This window comes from Zonotrichia leucophrys, chromosome 2 (assembly GCF_028769735.1).
Source record: "Zonotrichia leucophrys gambelii isolate GWCS_2022_RI chromosome 2, RI_Zleu_2.0, whole genome shotgun sequence".
Taxonomy (NCBI): Eukaryota; Metazoa; Chordata; class Aves; order Passeriformes; family Passerellidae; genus Zonotrichia; species Zonotrichia leucophrys.
The window spans coordinates 4,549,955-4,570,679 of record NC_088171.1 but is presented as its reverse complement, the minus strand read 5'-3'; the positions used below and the strand labels follow the sequence as shown (position 1 = coordinate 4,570,679).

The window sequence follows — 20,725 nt, the reverse complement described above, 5'->3', positions numbered from 1 at the left end:
GATATGTATTATACTAGGAAATGTAGCCTAGGAAACAACTCTGCATTGCAGAGAAGAGCAGCAAATAGCTGCATAAATGTGATTGTGATAACTGAGCACTTCATCTGGCACACAGAAAACCTGCAGGTGCTACAGACCAGCAGGCCTGCACCAAGAGGGCAAGGCATGAAAACAGAGATACAGAACTTTGCAGGGGCCCCCACGGCAGGGAGGAATGATGAATCTGACTCCATGTTCTCAGAGGCTAATTCATTATTTTATAATACCATATTATAGTAAAGAATGCTATACCAATGTATACTAAACAATAGAGAAAGGATACTTACAGAATGCTAAAAAGATAATAATGAAAACTTGTGATTCTTTCCAGAGTCCTGACACAGCTTGGCCCTGATTGGCCAAAGAGTGAAAACAACTCACAGCAGAATCCAATGGAACAATCACCTGTGGGTAAACAATCTCCAAACACATTCCACATGTGAGCACAACACAGGAGAAGCAAATGAGATAAGAATTGTTTTCCTTTTCTCTGAGGCTTCTCAGCTTCCCAGGAGAAAAATCCTGGGTGAAGGGATCTTTCAGAAAATGTGAATGCCACAGAGCTTTAAAATCTTATGGCTAAACACACAAATATACTGGTGACTGTACCCAGGACTTACACAAATTACATATCCAAGCTCATGGATATTTCTACAGTTCTGAGGGTATTAATGAAAATATCTCTGGTTTTCCCAGACCACACAAAGGGATGCTTTCCATTCAGTTCACATCTCCTTATTGAGAACAGAAGAATTTTACTATTGAAAAAGAGACCTGGAGAGAACACTAAGACACTGATATACAGCTGCCTGCTTAGCACTTTGTACACCCAAAAGTCTTTGTATGGAAGCTCTTAAAAAGCACCAGAAAACACTGATTCTCTCCTCAAAACTCTCCTGGCTCAGCCCCAAAGAAATTAATGACACTGAGGAATAAAGGTGACATGTTAGCAGGGAACTTCTTGCACTCTAAACCAAAAAAAGGAGGAGGAGAGAAGTATTTCCAGAGTTGGAAAGCTTCAGAGGGGCTGAAATACTGGAGTTAATTTACAAAGGGCAGGGCTGAAGGACAGGAGCCTGAGCAGGGACCAGCTGCAGGGTATGAACAGGTCCCATTTGCTGCCTGTTCTGACAGAAACAAGGTGGAACCTGCCTCCATCCCTTCCCTTCACACCGGCACAGCCACAAATCACAGAATCACAGAACAATGAGGTTGGAAGAGACCTCTGAAATCATCAAGTCCAACCTATGCCCTAACGCCTCAACTAGACTACAGCACCAAGTGCCGTATCCTGTTGTCATTATATTATGAAGGTTCTATTATCATTATAGTGCAAGGGTTCCATATCATTATATCACAAATGCTCCATATTGCCAGAGTTTTGCACCTCCTTGATGTTTCTTGTAGGCAGCTCCTCCAGGCACTGACTCTTCCTCATCCTCACAGCAGCCAACTGACTCCAGTTCCCATCAATCCACTCTTTTATAACACTGTTCTGACTGGCTACAGGTGTGGCCTGTTAACATCAGGCCTGCTCCTAATCCTTAATAATTGGCTCAGCTGCAACCCTTTATGGGGTAAGATTGCTTTCTACACTACCTTTATTTACTTACGTTCTATCCCCCTACAATGTCCAGTCTTTTTTTAAACACATCCAGAGATGGTGATTCTACCACCTCCCTGGGAAGAGCATTTCAGTACTTTATTATTCTTTCAGTGAAAATTTTTTTCCTAATATCCAACCTATACCTTTCCTGATGTAGCTGGAGGCTGTGTCCTCTGGTTCTGTCAGAGACTGTCTGCAACCTCCCTTCAGGAGCTGTAGAGAGCAATAAGGTCACCCCTGAGCCTCCTCTTCTCCAGGCTAAACAACCCCAGCTCCTTCAAACATTCCTCACAGGGTTTGTGTTCCCAGCCCCTCCCCAGCCTTGCTGCCCTCCTCTGGATGAGCTCAAGCATCTCAACATCCTTCCCAAACTGAGGGGCCCAGAACTGGGCACAATGCTGCCTCTGGGCTTCAGCAGGGCTCCAGGAAAACCCACCCAGATGGATCCATCCCTGCCAGCTGGGGCCAGGGAACTCCTTGAATTCACTCTGGAGGCAACACAGCCAGAGCCAGAGTGGCTCTAATGGGAGGCTCTAGTCCTGCCATGTGCCTGCCCACCAAATCAGGGGACAGGAACATCCTCTGAGAGACAAGAATGAAAAATAATGAAGAAAACCAATTTATGAGCATCTCTTTCCTGCTGAGACAAAGGAAGAGAGAAGGTACTTAGGGCAAACATACTAAAAATCAAGCTGCATGTCCCCTTTTCATTTACAAGACAAATACTTTGGGTCTGACATTTTCTTCTGCTGAATTTTGGTTTGCTCAGAGGCTCTGGGGGCCCTGCAGTCAGGAATTGTTTCTGTTATGCCTAGGATCTAGGACAGTATCACCCTTACTCTTTACATCTGGTATTTAACCCACAATTCCCTTCTCTCACCTGCTGTTCTTTGGGATGGCAACTCAGATTTTTGCCTGCTGTGCCACAGCTGACAGTGAGGTACTGCAGTTCCTCCCCATAAATGCTTTCTGCAGGATTCCCATAGGTTTGCCCCAGCCCTTTGTCCCTTGTCATGGCAGAGATGTCAGATTTAGGTGATCTTTAGTGCCCCTTTCAACTCAAACCATTCTCTGATGCTATGATTTGAAACTTCCAGCACTTAAAAGTTCATCCCAAGGAAGCTGTTTTTATTTTTAACCAGTCTTTCCACCTCAAGCAGATAACTTCCACGAATGAGCCATCACTGAGTCATTGACATTTCAGGATTAAATCAAAGCAATTAGCCCTGCCTTTTCCAGCTGATTTTCACTGAGGTAACATGGCAACTAGACAAAGGTCATTGCCCCATGAGTATCACTCAATTCCCCTAAAAGCAAGCAAAGGATGAATTAAACCATTTTAATGGTGCAGGAAAATCACATATTATGCATCAATAGGCAAATGGAATCAAAGCAAGAGCTTGAGATCACTCGCACTCTGATGCACACCTGGCAGCACAAGTTCTTCATACAAAAACCATCATCACTAAGTCACAGATGTCCATGAAAAACAAACAGTTGGTGACAGGGGCCACTAAAGGATCTATCTGAGATGTGCAGGGACATCACAGAACCACAGAAATGCCTGCAGAGTTCATCTGTGTTATCATATATATAGTGCAAGAGTTCCATATTGCTAGAGTTTCATACCTCCTTGATGTTTCTTGTGGGCAGCCCCTCTAACCACTGATTCTTCCTCATCCTCACAGCAGCCAACTGACTCCAGTTCCTACCAATCCACTCTTTTATAACACTCCTTTTATTGGCTACAGCTGTGGCCTGTTAACATCAGGCCTGCTCCTCATCCTTAATAATCAACCCAGCTGCAACTCTTCAGGGGGTAAGATTACATTCTATACCACCTTCATTTACCCATACTCCACCCCCCTACACATCTGATCCAACCTGCAATGTCGTACTGCCACACCAGGCTTATTTTCACCAAGCAAAGCCAGAGCTTCTTCAGCTCCATGCTCCAAATTCACAGAAGTGCTTCGTTTCACGAAAGAAATGAAATAAAATCCCAGTGAAGTTTTCAAAGCCACTCAGGAGCCTAAAGACTCACACACACATAACTGACCTACCACTGAGCAATCAATTTCTTTCCCTGAGGTTTCAGGAGGTGAATTTTAGCTCAGGTGCACCAGAAGCTCAGTGCACACACAGTTGATTTTCAGCTGGTCCCAGAGCATCAGTGACTCATTCACATCCACCCATTCATGCCTCTCTCTGTGCCTGCTCAGGGCCTGGGAAAATGAGAATGGGGTTGCATGAAGGGCCCAGGAGGGATAATGCACTGAATTCAGCCAGGAGACAGGCAGGTATCTGACCACTCAAAGGAGTGATGAAAAAATAACCCCCCAGATTCTCTCAAAGCCCTGTAATTGCAGTGAGTGTGGTCTTCTGTAATCTCAGGAACTCAGCCACAGATTTGCAGCTGAGATCTAACAGAGAATCAGTAAAATAGGAAAGACTTTGCCCCTGTTTGCTGAAAAATCCAGCTACTGATTAGAATATTTCTAGCTTCAGAAGAGCTTTTTACATATTCCCAGGATAAACTGAATCCCACTGTTCTGATGTTTGTGCTCTTCTGACACACTCACCTCAGTGGGCCAGCTCAGAGATCCTTCTATCCCCCTCAGCATTCACTGAAGGAATAAAGCAAAGTGCTCATGGAAAATAAAACTGCTGTTATTACTGTTGGACTTTTATTTTCCCAGGAGAAGCATGCTGTGAACACAGGAGAGATGAAGGGATTAAAAACAGATTAAGGCAAAAAAAAATTAAATCCAGACTGATAATGGGTTGTAGGTGGACAAGGATGACTGCGTGAAAAGATCTTTGTGGGGATCCTTTAGTTCTTCACAAAAAGGAGAAAGAAGCAGCAAATCCCAGAATTCCCACTGCTACAGCCACTCCTAGAACTGGGTATGCAGTGAACTACCACAACTGCACTTGGATTTACCCCTGTCCCTTCTGAGACAGGCTTGGAAACAGAAAGCAGCAAGTGGGAATTTGTTCCCTGACTTTCACACCCAACAAAAGCCTTCTGATTTTTGGGCTGCTGAGGAGACTTCCTGAGTCACTAGTGCAGCTCTAGTGGAAATGTGTATTTTCAGACATTAATTGGATAATTAATGACATAGGGGCAAGTGGGTGAGTTTATACAGGATAGTTTTGTAGAGTGGGAAATTCAGAAGTTTGGATTAGATAGCCAAAATTAATCAAAATGTGAACCTATGGGATCCTGTACAAACTTCAACATAAAGTGTTCCCCATAAAGAATGAAAGAGGCTCTGTCTCCAAAGGTGTTGTTAGGGTGCAGCCCTGTCCAGATCCCTGCAATCCCACCCAGGACACCACCATCCACATCCTGAAGAGAAAGATAAGCCCTTGATGAAAAGGACTTCTCAAAAGGACTTTCCAAGTCAGGGGTCTCTCTGTCCCCCATCCCAGAGCTCCTGGAACAGAAAATTCCCCCTAGAAAGGAACCTGTGAGAAGCTTTCTCTGTGGAAGGCCAACATTGGGAAATTTCTCTGATCTTGCTTCTCCCTTTCCCCTTCATCCCCAGCCTTTTGCTCTGCTGTCCTGCAAAGGAATAGGGTGTCACCTCCTTGTGAATCCTACAAATCCATTTCCAGCACCCAAACTCCCATTTTCCATGCTGGCCCCCACACAGAGATGGGAGTTTTCAGTTGTTCAGGTGTGTTAAGATCAGCCCCAAAACAATCTTTGAAATCTTTCAGCTTCCAAACTCTGCATCAGCTGCTCCAGCTGCAGAGCAGAAATCACTCTGGAGCCTGGAGATCCTGCAACAAGTCCTGACTGCTCATGATGTACTCTGAAATACACAAATGCTGATGTTTCAGGGATTACTGGCATAATTCAGCAATTCCTAAGTTAGATAAAAATTCTTAGAAATGAGAAACAGAATCCCTAGGAAGTCACATCTAAGTTTAGTTAAAATGGTGATGATGCACTAGCAAACTAATTTCCTATTTTCTGCACTAGCAAACTCATTTCCATAACACATTTTCTGTTTTCCAAAGCTCTGTTTACTCCCTGGCTGACTGAGGAGGATGCAGCTCCTCTGCATTAATTCCTCTCTCACAGCATGGTCAGGGCATTCCAATCACCAGGGGTTTGGGACAATAAAACCAAACTGGGAAAGGTTCTTCCTTCTTTTGGTTTCCCAGGGAAAGCTCTTCATGAGACTTGAGAGCATTTTCTTTCTTTAAAAAAATACTGAATTTCTGTTCCTATAATTTGTTTCAAACTATTGCTTCTCCCAGCAAAAGCCTCATATGGAGCAGGATCTGCTCCTCTGTTATTCCCAGCACTGCAGAGAAAGAAGTCAGCATAAAGCAATCCTAGTTTTATTGATTTTATGAATTTGTCCCAAGAGCTACCAATTATGAACTCCAAGAATAACATCTGAGGGGAATGAAAACCACACTGAAAAAAAAAGAAAAAGAAAATATCTACTAAAAATCCATTCCCCTTCAATTTCCATGGGAAACCTTATTTCTCATCAACTTCTCAAGCTGCTAAGAATGGCTGTTCTAATCTGGATGTCAAGTCTGGATGTTGGGGTCCAAAACTGAGCAGGAGGTTCCCTTTCCCAGGACAGCAAACCTTGGGCAAAGCCTTGAATGACTGTCAGAGCCTGAGAATTTCATTTGGACAAGGATGCAGCTTGAAGTTCTGTTCTCCCAAGCCACAGAAATTGCAAAGATTCACCATTATATGAACAGCAAAGATACTTCTGTGTCCTGGCAGAGCATAGAGGGAAACCTAAAGAACTTGAATCTGCCAAATTTATTGATTTAATTGTTCTGCAAAACAGGCAGGTCAGAGGTGTGGTGGTACTGCCCCACTGGTAACACGTTGGGATCTCTGCTGGTCACAGAGAGATATGTTGGAAAGTCTCTTTTCCCAGCCCAGTGCGTGAAGAAGGAGTCAGAGCTCTTCATTTCTCGGTCTCAAGATTGTTCATTGTTCCTTATCTATAAAATTCTTTCTCCTGTCCTACCAAGGTCCGCTTAGCAGGATAGAGACACTCTGATGCCCCTGGGGCCATGTTATGTCTTTATACTAAAAACTACAATGTTTACAATCACTTTCCAATACCTATCACCTATGTTAGACAGTGAGCTTCTACTTAAAACAAATCTGTAAGTGCCAACATCACCCAGAAGATGGAGGCCGAGAAGAAGAAGGAGAAAGACTGGACATGCCCAGATCCCTCCATCTTGCCTCCTGAGCCCCCTTACCAAAAACCCCAAAAATCTATTTTTTATCCTGTGATAACTTCTATTCTACCTAAACTGTTGTGGCTTGCTGATCTTCATATAAGGTTGGTAATTTGCTCCATGGGCCAAAATCAAACCCACAGGCATTTTGTGCTCTGTGCCAGGGTCTCTGAGCCCCGTGGCAGGGGTCTTGGCCGTCCTGGACAGCCAGAGGGATGTGCTGGGTTCCCAATGTAACACACCTGTGAATTATTGCTGTTCACTGGGAGCACCTGGAGCATCTGCCAGGCACTGAGGGACAATCCAACAGCTGCTGCCAGGGACAGCACTGAGACATCAGATGGATGCAAAGGGCAGCAGTGCCATGGTGAAAACAGCGTGTCCAGCCATGACAAACCCCTGCATCACCCAAGGGCAGGTGTTTGTTGCCTGCTCAGGCTCCTCTGATACCTTTGTTTCCAGCCCCACACCCTCTGCCCCAACACCCACCTGGGAACAAAGCTCAGCACTGCCCCTCCTGCAGCTTTCCAGAGCAGCCCTGCTGGAACAGGCAGCACCCCACAGGAGAGGGGACACAGGATCCCTCCCAGAGTGTCCTTCCCACGGTGTCCTTGTCCCTGCCCACCTCAGCGAGGCTCTTCAGCCGTGCAGCACGATGGGACCAGCTCTGTCCCAGCGCAGGGTCACCCTGCGGGGGACACTGGCTTTACCTGCACTCTAAGTGACACCCTGTGGCTGGCGGGTGGAATGGCGGGTGACCATGGCCCCAGGGACACTGTCCCACAGCTCTGGTGACAGCAAACACAGGCTGCCACCCCCCGAGTCCCAGAGAGCCTCAGGTGAGTCCCAGAGTCTCAGGTGAGTCACTGAGAGTCCCAGGTGAGTCCCAGAGTGTCTCGGTTGAGTCCCAGAGAGTCTCAGGTGAGTTCCAGAGTCTCTCAGGTGAGCCCTAGAGTGTCTCAGGTGAATGACTGAGAGTCTCAGGTGAATCTCAGAGAGTCTCAGGTGAGTCCCAAAGAGTCTCAGGTGAATCTCAGAGAATCTCAGGTGAGTCCCAAAGAGTCTCAGGTGAGCCCTAGAGTGTCTCAGTTGAATCCCAAAGAGTCTCAGGTGAGCCCCAGAAAGCCTTGGAGAGTCCCAGAGTGTCTCAAGTGAGTCACAGAAAGGCTCAGGTGAGCCCTAGAGTGTCTCAGGTGACCCACAGGAAATCTCAGGTGAGTCCCAGAGAGTCTCAGGTGTTCAGCACCTAGCTGAAAGAGGCAACACCCCACAGAAGAGGGGACACACAGCCCCATTCCACCTTCGTGGTTCCACCTCAGCTTCCCACGGCGTGTCTGGGTGGAAAATGGGTCATAAAGCACCAGAAAACAAGAAATCCCAATCCACAAGGAACAAGAAATGCCATGTCCACACTGCATGCAGCTGGGTGGGATTTTTCCTTTCATTTTGATATGCTGTGATGAGGATTTGTGATATATTTAATTCTTTCCCTTTCCCATCTGCTCCTGAGCCATTCCCTATTCCTCCTCGTGCTCCAGAAGCACACATTTTTGCAAGTGTCATCTAATTCCAAACTTGTGGAAAGAAATGGACTTCAGTCCATCTGTTTGCCAGCTGGAAGTCACTGCCAGCTTAGACAGCAGCAAGTTCCAGAGAGATGGATGGGGCAGCTGCCTTAGGGAAAGAAAGAATCACGAAGAAACCTCCAAAATAACATGAGCAACCCTTTGTTTGCTGACCCTCTTGATAGCTCAGAGTTTAAAGACCTCTCCAAGATGTGCCACTGCTCAGGTCTGACTAACTTTGGCAATTAATGGCAGCTACAGTTCCAGTTTTGGTGAATTCTGGGTGAATTTTGCCCCAAAGCCAAGCCTAAACTGAAGAGAACCCAAATCAGGTGCAACAGAACCACAGCAAAGCCACCTCAAGTTATTAACCAAGAACAAAAGTACAAATCCATGTTTAATTGGCTGGAGAAAAGGTCCTTGAATGTTGACTGAAGCAACATTAACAATCTCCTTATTTTACTACAGCAATTAACTTGTGTCCTGGGCTCAATGAAGAAATCACATGTTTTATATGATGATAGTAGTGGAAGCAAGAAAAATGGATTCTTTTCATTCCTCCTCGTAAATATTTTTTCCAACACTTTTCTTCCAGACTGCAAAATCAGAGCCATCTCATACCACAAATTATGCTTCACAAAGGAAAGAAAAAAAAAAAGAAGAAAAATTTGGGGGGGAGCAAGTGAAGCTCTCCCATCTGTGCATGACTGAAATCCAGAGCCTCCCACTGTATTTGTGGAAGATGTGTGTATTTGTGTTCCTCTGCAAAAGCAGCAAGAGAAAATGAACAAAAATGGTCGAAATCTTAATCTGGACACAGAGCTATTGGAGACAAGCTGACCTAATCAGCTGCAGATCTGATCTCCTCAGAGAGAACCTTTACGAGCTTAAAAATGATGTTTTATTTCCTCCCCCAGAATTCCAATTCTGGACTTCTTTTTTTTCCACTGTCGAGTTTGTTGCATTTCTCATCAGTCTCCTTCCTTTAACTTTCATGTACTCTTTTCTTCCTAGCAGAAAATACTGTGTTTTACCCCCCAGGATGGCTGATACATGGCTACTGCAAGGCTGCAGACCTTTTTAACAAAAAAAAAAAAAGTCTTTTTCTAGTGACTCCGTAACTAAAATTGACGACAAAACATTTATTTTTATCCCAAATCCCCTGTCATTAAATAGTGGGATAAAAGCCTTCTGGACATCTAACAAGGTTATGAAGACAGATGAGGTGAGAGTAGTTTTAGGGTCTCATAGTAATTTTTTTGAATGTGGCAACACACATGCCCATGATGGACATTTTATTTCTCTCCAATAATGATGAAAAGCCATCAGAACTTCAGGGCTCTCTGTCATTTACAGCAGGACTTTGCTTTCAAAAACACAGCCTTTAGAAATCAAGCCAGAAAAAACCTCTGGGGAACAAGTAAGTCATGTGAATGTGATCAACAGAAGTGGTCAAGACACTAAAATACATGAGATAAAACATAAATGAAAATGTTAATTGAGCCTCTGGGCCAGCCACATCTAAAAGTGCACATTTCTGTAATTATCAGGACAGGGCTTGCCCACAAAACATGAACAAGACCCTGAGACTTGATTTCCTAGCAAGCCTCATGTTCTATATGCAGGCTGGAGCCACATCTCCAGAACTCTGAGCAATAATTAATCAGAAGGGAAAGGAGCAAAGGTTAGATCTCCATAAAAGAACAGGGTTTAACCTACAAAAATTAGCTCTTAAAAATTGACTCATCCCTTTAAACCCTTTCCAAAGAAGGGAAATGCATAACAGAAGAGCTATTAATTCACTTCTTCACCCTTCCCTCAGCACACAAAAGATTATTCCTCTGTGCTCAAGATGAGACAGCCATGAACTGCAGGAATTCTCTGAGTGTGGAGCAAGCCCAGCAAACAGGTACAGGTGTGATCCCTGTGCCAGGGGGTCCTTCCCCCATGCCCATACACAGGAATATGGGGGAAGGAGCCAACCCTCTCCAAAGCTTTCTCAGCAAACAGCTGGTTGTAAGGCCAAGGAAAAGGTGGTGCACACCCCTCAGAACAAGGAGGAACCAAGTCCCCATCAGGGCAAGTTCAGCAGTGGTTGTGTGCCTGTTCTCAGCTGCACAGTTCCCGAAGAAGGTGAGGAGGATGCTTTGTGTGATATCCAAAACACTCCTGAGAAGTGGCTGTTTCAGTCAAAGAGCTTCCCTACACTGAGAGACAGAGAGAGGTGGATTTGCAGGCAGGGAGTTGGAGCTACAGAGACCGAGGGGAAATGCATACCAGAAGAGCTATTAATTCATTTCTTCACCCTTCCCTCAGCACACAAAAGATTATTTCTCTGTGTTCAAGATGAGATAACCATGAACTGCAGGAATTCTTCTCTCAGTGTGCAGCAAGCCCTGCTAGCAGGTACAGGTGTGATCCCTGTGCCAGGGGCTCCTTCCCCCATGCCCATCCATGTGAACAGCACCTGCTGTATCACCAACCCTCTCCAAAGCTTTCTCAGCTGGCACCTGGTTGTAGGGCCAAGGAAAAGGTGGCACACACCCCTCAGAACAAGGAGGAACCAAGTCCCCATCAGGGCAAGGTTAGCAGTGGTTGTGTGCCTGTTCTCAGCTGTACAGTCCCTGGAGAAGGTGAGGAGGATGCTTTGTGTGATATCCAAAACACTCCTGTGAAGTGGCTGCTTCAGTCAAAGAGCTTTCCTACACTGAGAGAGAGAGAGGTGGATTTGCAGGCAGGGAGCTGGAGCTACAGAGACCTTGTGTTGCTGTGGATCACAGAAGCAGTTTGATCTCAATCCCCCGGTGTGGGATCACTTCAGCACAGCACACGCCCAGGGATGAATTCAGCTGCCTGAACAAATGCATTGGATCGTTTGTCACTGAGCATCTGCAACACCTGTGTGGCCTGGGAGATGAAACACAAACCTGCAACAAGGCTGAAACAGCACCAAAATACCCCACAGCAAATCTAACAGCACTGTCACTCCTGCAGGGGCTGCTGAGCTGAGCTGAGCTGCTCATTTAGGCTGAGCTCAGTAACTCCCCAGGCTTCACTCCTTCTGTCAATTAGAGCTCTGACTTGGATTAGAGCTTCAATACTTAAATTAGCTGTTGATACTACTTGGAAATACCTAGCTTTGTGGGTTTTAATCTGAAATATCTTCTGAATGCCTGCAGCTCCTGGCTGCAGCCCAGAGCAAAGTGAGCAGCCCGTGATGGACGGGTGTCACCACAGAACACTCCCTGCCTTATCAGGTGATTGAGACAAACTCAGTTCAGTTGAGGCTACAAAAGTGAACACTTTTTGTCCATCAGATGAACATCTAACCCTGGTTTGTTTTCCCTTTGCACAGGGAAATCTGTAGGGGAAGTGTTAATGGAGGCATACTTTAGCCTGTAACTTGCTCTAAGTATGTGCTTGAACAGCTGCTTCTTAGCAAGCAGCAAAACCAGGCTCATTACAGGCCATTTGCTGAATTAATCAAGCTTCAGGATATCCTAATAAGTGAATTAATCTGTTTCCTAAAACAAGACTAAAAGCTTCACACTGTCAAAGCATAAACACATCTAGAGGGCAGCAATGATATTGTCATTTCCCACTAAATATAGAACCTGAGCAAAGGCAAGTGCACAGTCACACAATGCACCAACACAGACCTTTTTTTCCCCTGTTTCTTTTAATTTTCCCCCCTTTGAGAATAATACATAAAAATTGCAAAGTTGTAAGTGGATGGCATAATTTTCAGATCCTTGGTAAAAGAGCATTTCACCCATATTCACACTGCAGGGTAACCAGAATGTGATCTGTCAACATGACTTTACTTCCCAAATAAAGAGGGAGGAAAAAACCCCCAACACATCACCAAAATAACAAAATGTCGGGGATTAAAAATCCTCACAGACTGACAGACTTTGTTTTATGAATGCAGCTGAAACTTATCTGAGTCACTCAGCAGCTCCCAGGAGACACAGAGAAACACAGACCCAGGCACAGAAATCACCACGGGAATTTCTTGCAGTTAGGATGGAAATATTTTACACAAACAGTTTATTCTGGTGGGGCAAACAGGAGAGGAGTTTTTTAAGCACAAGCTCTTTTACTTAAGGGGTTTTTTAAATGATTTTTCATTGAATTTGCTGGCACTGGCAGGGTTTGACAGCATTCCCCATCCAAGTTAGAGGCGACAGGATGGACACAAAGCAGGGGAGGTGCAGCCAAAGCCTCTGATGAGCTGATCTGAGCAGGAACCTACCTGTCAGTTTTCGTCTTGAATTCAGGACCTGTCACTTTTTGCCTTGAATTCCATCCCCTACATGCACACACACTACACTGAGGTGCAGAAACAGCCCCATGAGTACCCAAACCTGGCCATGGATCAGTGTCTTGTGCTTCTCTGAGTTTTCCAAAAGCTTTTCACACAGTTTGGGCACTTCCCAGCCTGCTTTTGCCCAGTGTCTACAGTTCAAAAGCTTTCCTTGACAGGGAATGCTGCTGGGCTCATTCCCTGCAGCTGATGAGCTGCTTTCAGGAAATTGGTGGGAAATTGGAATCTTTGAGAGCCTGGTTTCTAAAACTGAAAAAGAAATCACTGAAAATTATCCAAAATTTTTACAGGCTTTCAAATGAGAAATATGCTGACAGATATATAAAATATAGTCCCAGATATACAAAATATGCTCACAGACGTACAAAATCAATGCCAAAAAAAAGAAGCTGTAGTTTCTAAAAGGTGGCAGTTCATGAAGATGGGATACCTGACAGTATAATAAATGCTGAGTTACAATCTAGAGCTGGATAAGCTCTCAGTAGAAGAAAGGCAACGCAAGGTGGTTTTTCTAATTTGGTCTGATTTTGCTCTCAAAAAAAAAATAATCAGTATAATATAACAAACCATCATTTTTCCCTCTGCCTCATCAAAATGCAAAACAAAATAGAACAAAACTACATGTCCTAGGCAGAAATCTTCTGTTGATTCAAGCCATCTCCTATCAGACCCTCATTTTGAGCTGTATTATTCACCTCTGAGATTTTCAAGATCCATTTCCCATTCTTTAATCAGTTGTCTGCGCTCATTTTATCATCTGCACGGGGAACACAGCTGAGGTTTTCAGCACAATCAGCCTCATCACAAATGAGGCAGCCCACAAACCAACTTGGGGAAAGCATGCAAGTGGTCAGAATGTGTTAGTATTTGGTTTTCCCAAATTCTGGATGTGTTCTGCATGCAGAAATTTTATTTTTCAAATGCCAATGAGATTGCACCTGGGTATTCACACCTCAACCTGCTCTCCTACTGTTTTCCCAAGATTTAATCCCTTAATTGCTATTTCCCAAGGAGCTACTGATTCCAAAATTTGACCAAATTTTGATATAATCATTCCCTCTGTTTTCTGCACTACATCTTGGAGGGACCACGTACATGGAAGTGTAGAAGATCAACTGGAGGTAGCTACTCACATTTTATGTTGAAAGGAGAAAAATATCCCTTCCCTCAAAAAATAATGCTTCGGCATTTCAGTAACATATTTCTATTAGTCTTCAATTCAATTAACATGCCATTGTTTTAAGAGCAAAGAATTTAAGAAATCTTACTGGCACTGCAATACAAGCATCAGCCACCACTGAGAAGGAGAGGAGCAGGGAAGAACTTTAAATCAGGTCATTGATGAACTAGTGCAAGCAGAATTTATAAAACAGAGTTTATAAAAACTAAACTGAAGTATTCAATATTTTTTTTCTTTCATATACAGGAAAAACATTTAAATTCTTTCCACTGTGTTCTGCACTGCCCTTAATTCTCAGAAATTTTCTTCTGGTCTCAGCTGAGACTTGTCCAAGTAGTGAAGTACCTGCTGTAATCAAAGCCAGCATCACCCAGCCCATTCCAGGTTCCCTCCTGTTCCATTGCAAAGACCCAGGTCTGAGATTAGAGGGCTTTAGGATGATTTTGCAGTTCTCTGAAGCAACTTTTACTCTGCTCAAAGCCTGTCCCTGACAACAAACCTGGCAGGGGACTTTGTTTCACAGAGCCAACACATCAAACTTCTGGCCAGTTACCTGACCATGATACCTAGAGCTGGGGAAGGAATAAATGCATTTTCTACAAGTTTAAAAGTAAGATCTAAAATGTCAGGGTCACTCTTTTACAGGATGCTGGCCCCACAAAATTAACACTACCTGCAAGTGAAATCACCAACATCCAAGCAAAAGTTTAGAGTGAAACATGGAATGAAATTATCCTTACAGTCAAAAACATACTGAAAAAATGAGTGACAAACAAGTGGGTGCACATATTTGGAATTCATGTGTTTAAAAATTCTTAATGAAAGGTCCAAAGAGTATTAACAAATAAAATCTAAAATGTCAGAATCATTTTTTTACGGGATAATGGCACCACAAAATTAACACTACCTGCAAGTGAGATCACCAACACCCAAGCAAAAGTTCAGAGTGAAACGTGGAATGAAATTATCCCTACATGGAATTAAATTATCCCCATCAAAACCACACTGAAAAAGTGAGTGACAAACAAATGAGTGCACATATTTGGAATTAATATGATTAAAATATCTTAATGAAAGGTCCAAAGGGTATTGACAGATAAGCAAAAGGAAATGAGTGCCTGGGTCCCACAGCCTGAATAATAAATTTGTAGTGAGTCATCATGATTGTTTACCTCGAAGAATAAAGCATCCAGGAGATTTCTAAGGAGCCCCCATGCTCCCTTGCTTTTGAATATCATTTGCCTCCTAATTTCCTCTCCTGTCTCCCGTGCAGAGCTGATGCAGCTCCAGCCTCAGCAGCCAGTCCCTGATGAAGTTGCTAAAACAGATTGCAGCCCTCAGCCTTCTTTCTGTCTGAGACATCCAACTCCCAGCAGGGTCTGAACTCCTGCTCACACAGCCGGGAAAAGGCACTGACTGTCCTTTGAAAATGCAGTTTAGGTGGTGGGATTAAGTATTCCATGAGCCAAAGGTTGTCTAATTATCCAGGTGGGTGAAGCAGTGCTACGAACGCTCTGAGCTGTAGGCAGCTACACATGCACAAACACACAAAGCACAACAAACCCTCCCCAGACTGCAGAGGATATTTTCTGCCTGGATCTCCCTAAATGTACTCCAGCAAAGAGGAAACAGCGTCCACAAGTCTGCGCTTTTGAGAAATCTGCATCATCCCAGGCAAAAATTTTGAATATACAGGCTGGAATGTGGAGGAAATGTTGATTCCCAAACAAACTTTTTTTTTTTTCTTTTATTGCTATTTTTTTTTCTTTAATGGAAATGGATTTTGGGTGTCCCCAGGCGCCTTCTGAACACGAGATCTGCGGGAGGGAGAAGAAAGGAGTTTGTACTTACTGGTGGTGTTGTACTTGATCCCATTGAAGAACTCGGGGCAGGGTCTCTCCACGAGTTCCCCCGCAGATGTTCTGGGCCAGCAGGTCCCGATCTGGTCCGTGGTGGCATTGCAGTACGGACCTGGGGTTAGGAAAAAACGGGACAGAAAGGCAAAAAAGAAGCGGTTCAGAAAGCACAAAAGCCACGCACTCTGCATCACAAAACAAACCCAAATCTCAGCACTTCTAAAGCTTTTCCCGAGCTCCGCACCAGGTAACAATCCCTACCATCAAAGCCCAGGAAAGGCAGAGAGGAACTCTCTAAAAAAGTCTCGTGCAAACGATCCAGGAGGCTGCAGTTCACATCAAATTCTTCCAGGATGAACTGAGAGATGGTCACATCCATTATTCCCTCTGGGACTGCTCGACTGGATCAGGCTCCTTCACCCCTTTCTGGCTGCTGTTTTTTGGTCTTCTTTAGTTTTTTTTTCCCCCTTTCTGGAGCAAGAGGAGCATCAAGGCGCGGGCACCCCGCAGACTGGTGCGTTCGAGCCTCGGCTGCTCGCACAACTTGGCTGAGGCTGCGGCTGCCTGTGCGGCTCAGCCCTCCGAGCGGCTCTTCCCCTTAAATCCAGCGGCTCGGGAGCCAATGGCATCGGGCTGAGCCCGGAGAGAGGGGCTCTGCTCTCTCTGCTCGGTGTCCCCGGGCTCGCAGATGCCGCCTCACCGTGCCAGAGCAGCGCTGTGCTGCTGCATCCCCTCCCTCCTTCCCTCCCTCCCTCTGACACGCTCAGGCACAGTTTTATTGTTAGCTCCGGGGATGAGAGCATTGGCAAAGAAAAAAAAAAATAAAAATACTCGCTGCAAATTAAAGCCAGGGAGAACAGGAAAAGCTATCAGAGGAGGAGAACTGCTCGGGTTTTGTGTGGAGCGAAGCAATTCCTGCCTTTGCTGTGTGGAACTGAGGATGAGCAGGGATGCTGGGGCAGGGGGGGAAAGAGGGACCTGGCCCAGGAGCTGCTGTGCAGGCCTTGAGAGAGAAGAGAAATAATAAAAGCAGGGATGAAGGAGATGATCTGACACAAGAGAGGTATTGGGATAAAGGGATCTGGAGTAATCATAGAATCACAGAAGGTTGGGGTTGGAAGAGACATGAAAGGTCATCTCATTCCAATATCCTGCCACCTTTCAATCGACCAGGTTGCTTCAATCCCCATCCAGCCTGGTCTGGAGTAAAGAAATCTGGAATAATGAGCCTCAGAAGAGGCACAGTAGGCTGTAGGCACCAAGGGAACAGATCTTTTAGCCCCTCACATGGATGGGATGGGATGGGGTGGACAGTAGAGTAGGGTAAGGCAAAGAGAGCTCTGAATCAAAGGATGGATCATTCAGGGCAACAGGAAGAAAAGAAATGCCCCACTCATTTTCCAGTGGTAGGAGAGGGCAAGGTTTTCAGAAAGGATGAGCACCCACACTGATCAGGAGCAAGAGGAGGAACCTTTAAACAAGAAAATCCTGGTGTGGGGAGAGAGGGAAGAGCAAAGGGCTTGACAAACTGAGGTCAGTGTGGGACAGGAGGAGAAGGGAAGGAGGAGAAGTTTGGAAGGAGCTGCCCAAAACGCTGGCAGTATTTGGGAAATCAAAACTGAGCAGAATAGGAACTGGGTGAAGGGCTGCACTCTGGGACATGCTGCTCAGACCTGACCAGCTTTTCTGACTTGCTATACCAAGCTATGAGGAAATTCTTAAAAAAAAAGTGTTGCTGAGGATAATTTATGATTACAGATTCAGAAGGATTTTGGGAAGCAAACAAAAAACTGACTTGTAAGGGAGTAGACCAAGATGAGTAGATATGGAAGTGGCAGAGAGCAATGCAGAAAAAGAAGGCAAAGACAGCAAAATGAAACATTTCCAGTCTGTTCACAGCTTTAGATTGGACAAGGTGCTTACACTGAGCTCAAAGCAGTGGTACAGGACTTCCTATAACATTTATCCCCCACCCTGCAAAGGCCTGGACTTTCCTTTTATTCATATTTTAGACTGAAGGGCTTTATTCTTCACTTTTGAAGGACTAAAAGAATTGTGGCATCCAGAGAAAGGAAAAAGAAAAAATAACTGGGTTAGAACAACAAATAAATTAACAACATGCACTGAGGAGAGAACCAGCCAGGATGTTATTTTGCCATCTGGGAATCTGGAGATTTTTTAACATTTTCAGACTGCAGTGGCAGGGAGGGGAGGAGTGCCACTGTGGTTTTGGGATAAGTATTTTTATTTGAAATATGTAAAACCCCATGAGAATAACAAGTGTACAGACTCTCTAGGCACTGGGATATTCTGAGGAAGTGAATGCATCTCTCTGCTTCCCTCTCTGGAGCCTTGATCTCCTTCCCAAGTGAATGTTCCCAAAACTGCAGCCCCTCTGGAGAAATCTCAATTGCAATAAATTAACACTTCTCAACACCAACAGATCTCTTTGTCCCATGCACCTCCAACCCCAAAAAGCAGGTGAGAAAATTTTTTTAGCATCAGTCTAACATGACCACGACCAACCTACTGTCTGGCTTTGAACAGTGCTTTGATGAAAAAATCTTTTTCTTCAGCTTCCAAGAGTGAGGGATAATGGGTGCTCTAAACGCTCATTTTCTCTTTCCTGACAGTTCATTTGAGCTCATAAAATTCCTTTTTGTCCTCAGGGGTGGCTTTGGGACCTTCTCACAGGACAGCACCTGAATGTGCCACGGGGTACCACTGAGCCCAGTGGCTGCTCCCACACAGGCAGGACTGAGCAGTCAGCAGGACACTGGTCCAGGATGTTGTAAGTTTATTTTTTTTCCTGCTTCTGCTGCCTCTCTGCAGGAGAAAAATCACACAGCCTGGCCAAAAGTCTTCATTTCTCACCTACTGTCTGCCCTTTCTATTTTTTCATGATGTTTGTTCAGCACACTGGAATCAAAATCCTGCTCGGAGGCTTTGGGCACTGGAGTTTCCTGAATTTTTTGAGGAATGCATCACTCAATAAATTACAAAAAAAGAATGAAAGTTTCAAAAAAAGTAACTACTTTTAAATTTGGTGAATGTTTTATGTTCCTATTTCTGCCCTGTGTTTTCCAGAATAAACTCTTGAAGATTTTTCAAATGGTTCAAATATTACAGAGTCAAACACTAAGCTGGATTTCATTTCAATTCTGTTCTTTATAGTGGTTAGCACCTGAAACAATAGCCCTGAATTAAACTAAATATTTTTTCAGGATCAGGAGAATGATTTCTTCATTTAAGTGACAAGAGCTAGAAAACCTTCAATCTAAACTGATTTTCATCTTTTCAGTTCAAATTTTAGAAAATCTTAGAAGCATTATGTATTGTACAATCCTGTTGTGTTCCATATATTTAAGGATGAATGTTGAGGATTAAGTCCGAATGAAGAAAATAATTTATTGTTCCCCAGTCTACAAATCAGCACCATTCTTTAATAATCCTAGTACTACAGTAACCTCTGGATGAAAAATACTTTTGCAGCTATCCAAGGGTACAATTAACCACTTCACCAAAGTTTCCCTCTGAGTGAATCCAGTGAAATCCTGACTCTGTCATTTGGACTCACTTGATGTGAAAATCTTGTTCTTTATGCAAGAAGCAAATTCAGTGATATGAAAGATTGACAGAAATCCTGCAGCTGCTGACACTTCTGCTTCCCTGCCGATGCCATGCTGCACATGAGACAAATCAGACCCTGCCAGGCAGCAGAGATCTGCCTTAGAAATTCCTCAGCATCCCAAGAAAGCTGGGATTTGGTTCTTGGCAGGCAGGAAAACTTTGCCAGCTTCTAAGTGGGCTCATTCCTGCGTGCTGCTATTCACTGGTTGGTTTGGGTGCATGTGCAAGGATCTGGAGGAGACCAGGACAGACAAATAAACCTGAGCTCAGTAAGACCCTTTAAAGAGGGCTCGTTAAAAGGTCACCTGCAGTTCTTCTGGGAAAGGAACGAGCTCTGCTCATAAATGGCAGTGGAAACCTCTGTATGTCAGCCCTCCCACCAGCTACACAGCTGCTTTCTTCATCTCCAACCCTCTCCAAGCCACAGCGGATGGAATCAGCCAGAGCACAGCTTTTCCTTTGCCCCACTAACAGTGAGGAGCAAGGATGAGATGTGATTATCCAGCAACATCCCAACTCAGCTCTGTGCAGACTCAGGCAGTCACTGGAAGTGTTTGGAGAAGGTGGAAGCAGCTCCAGAACCACCTGACTTCTCCTCAGACACTCCATCTACACTAAACCAAGACATTCCTTGGTGTATTTCAAGACTCAGGATGATAACTGAGAGGAGGGGAAAAAAAAGCCAAAAAAACAAACAGAAAAAACCCCAGAACACAAGTTCTCTCCTCATTTTCCCTCTGCAGAGAAAGAAAAGCCACTGTTTCCAGCCTCCCACCACAGTGACAGATTCATCACTCATGTTCTCTGTCTGTCAATGTGAAGAGCTCCTGCTCTCCAGGCACAGCAGTCACCCTGTGCTCTGCTTTGTAGCAAGGCTCAGGGCAGGAAATGCACATCTTCTGTCCATCTGGTGACACCAATGTCCTTGTACCTCAGTGCCATTTGGCTTTCAGGAATTTCACCTCACCAGTGTGGAGGTATCACACTGAGCCACAGTCCCAGTGTTGGTTCTTCAGCTCTCTTCCCCTAACCCAGGTGTGTATCCATACCCAGACTCTTCATCTCATGTATAAACTGCTCTGTTAACTCACTCATGGAGCTGTCACTTCTAAATACACAAGGCTGGAGCGTTTCAAATAGCAAAGTAATTTTTTTTCTCATCTCCTTTTCCTCTCTGAAAAGAATTTTTTTTCTCATCTCCTTTCCCCCCAGTTATCCTGTGTTATTGCAATGACCTTCCAGCATCAACCTTTCAAGTTACTGGGACTTTTCAGCTTGGTAAGGAATGCA

The 20,725-nt window shown here is 44.6% G+C and overlaps 1 protein-coding gene across 3 annotated transcripts in view; it reads right to left on the bottom strand.

Moving 5' to 3' along the window:
* The window catches only part of CRHR2 (corticotropin releasing hormone receptor 2), a 151,668-nt gene that overhangs the window by 90,407 nt on the left and 40,536 nt on the right, over window positions 1-20,725 (bottom strand). For 2 of the 3 annotated variants that reach the window (XM_064703825.1, XM_064703823.1), the window contains exon 3: window positions 15,801-15,920. In XM_064703825.1, the coding sequence (XP_064559895.1) occupies window positions 15,801-15,920 (120 nt within the window). Of the gene's footprint in view, window positions 1-15,800; window positions 15,921-16,066; window positions 16,551-20,725 lie in introns of those variants that run through there. The other variant, XM_064703824.1, reaches the window with a different exon arrangement.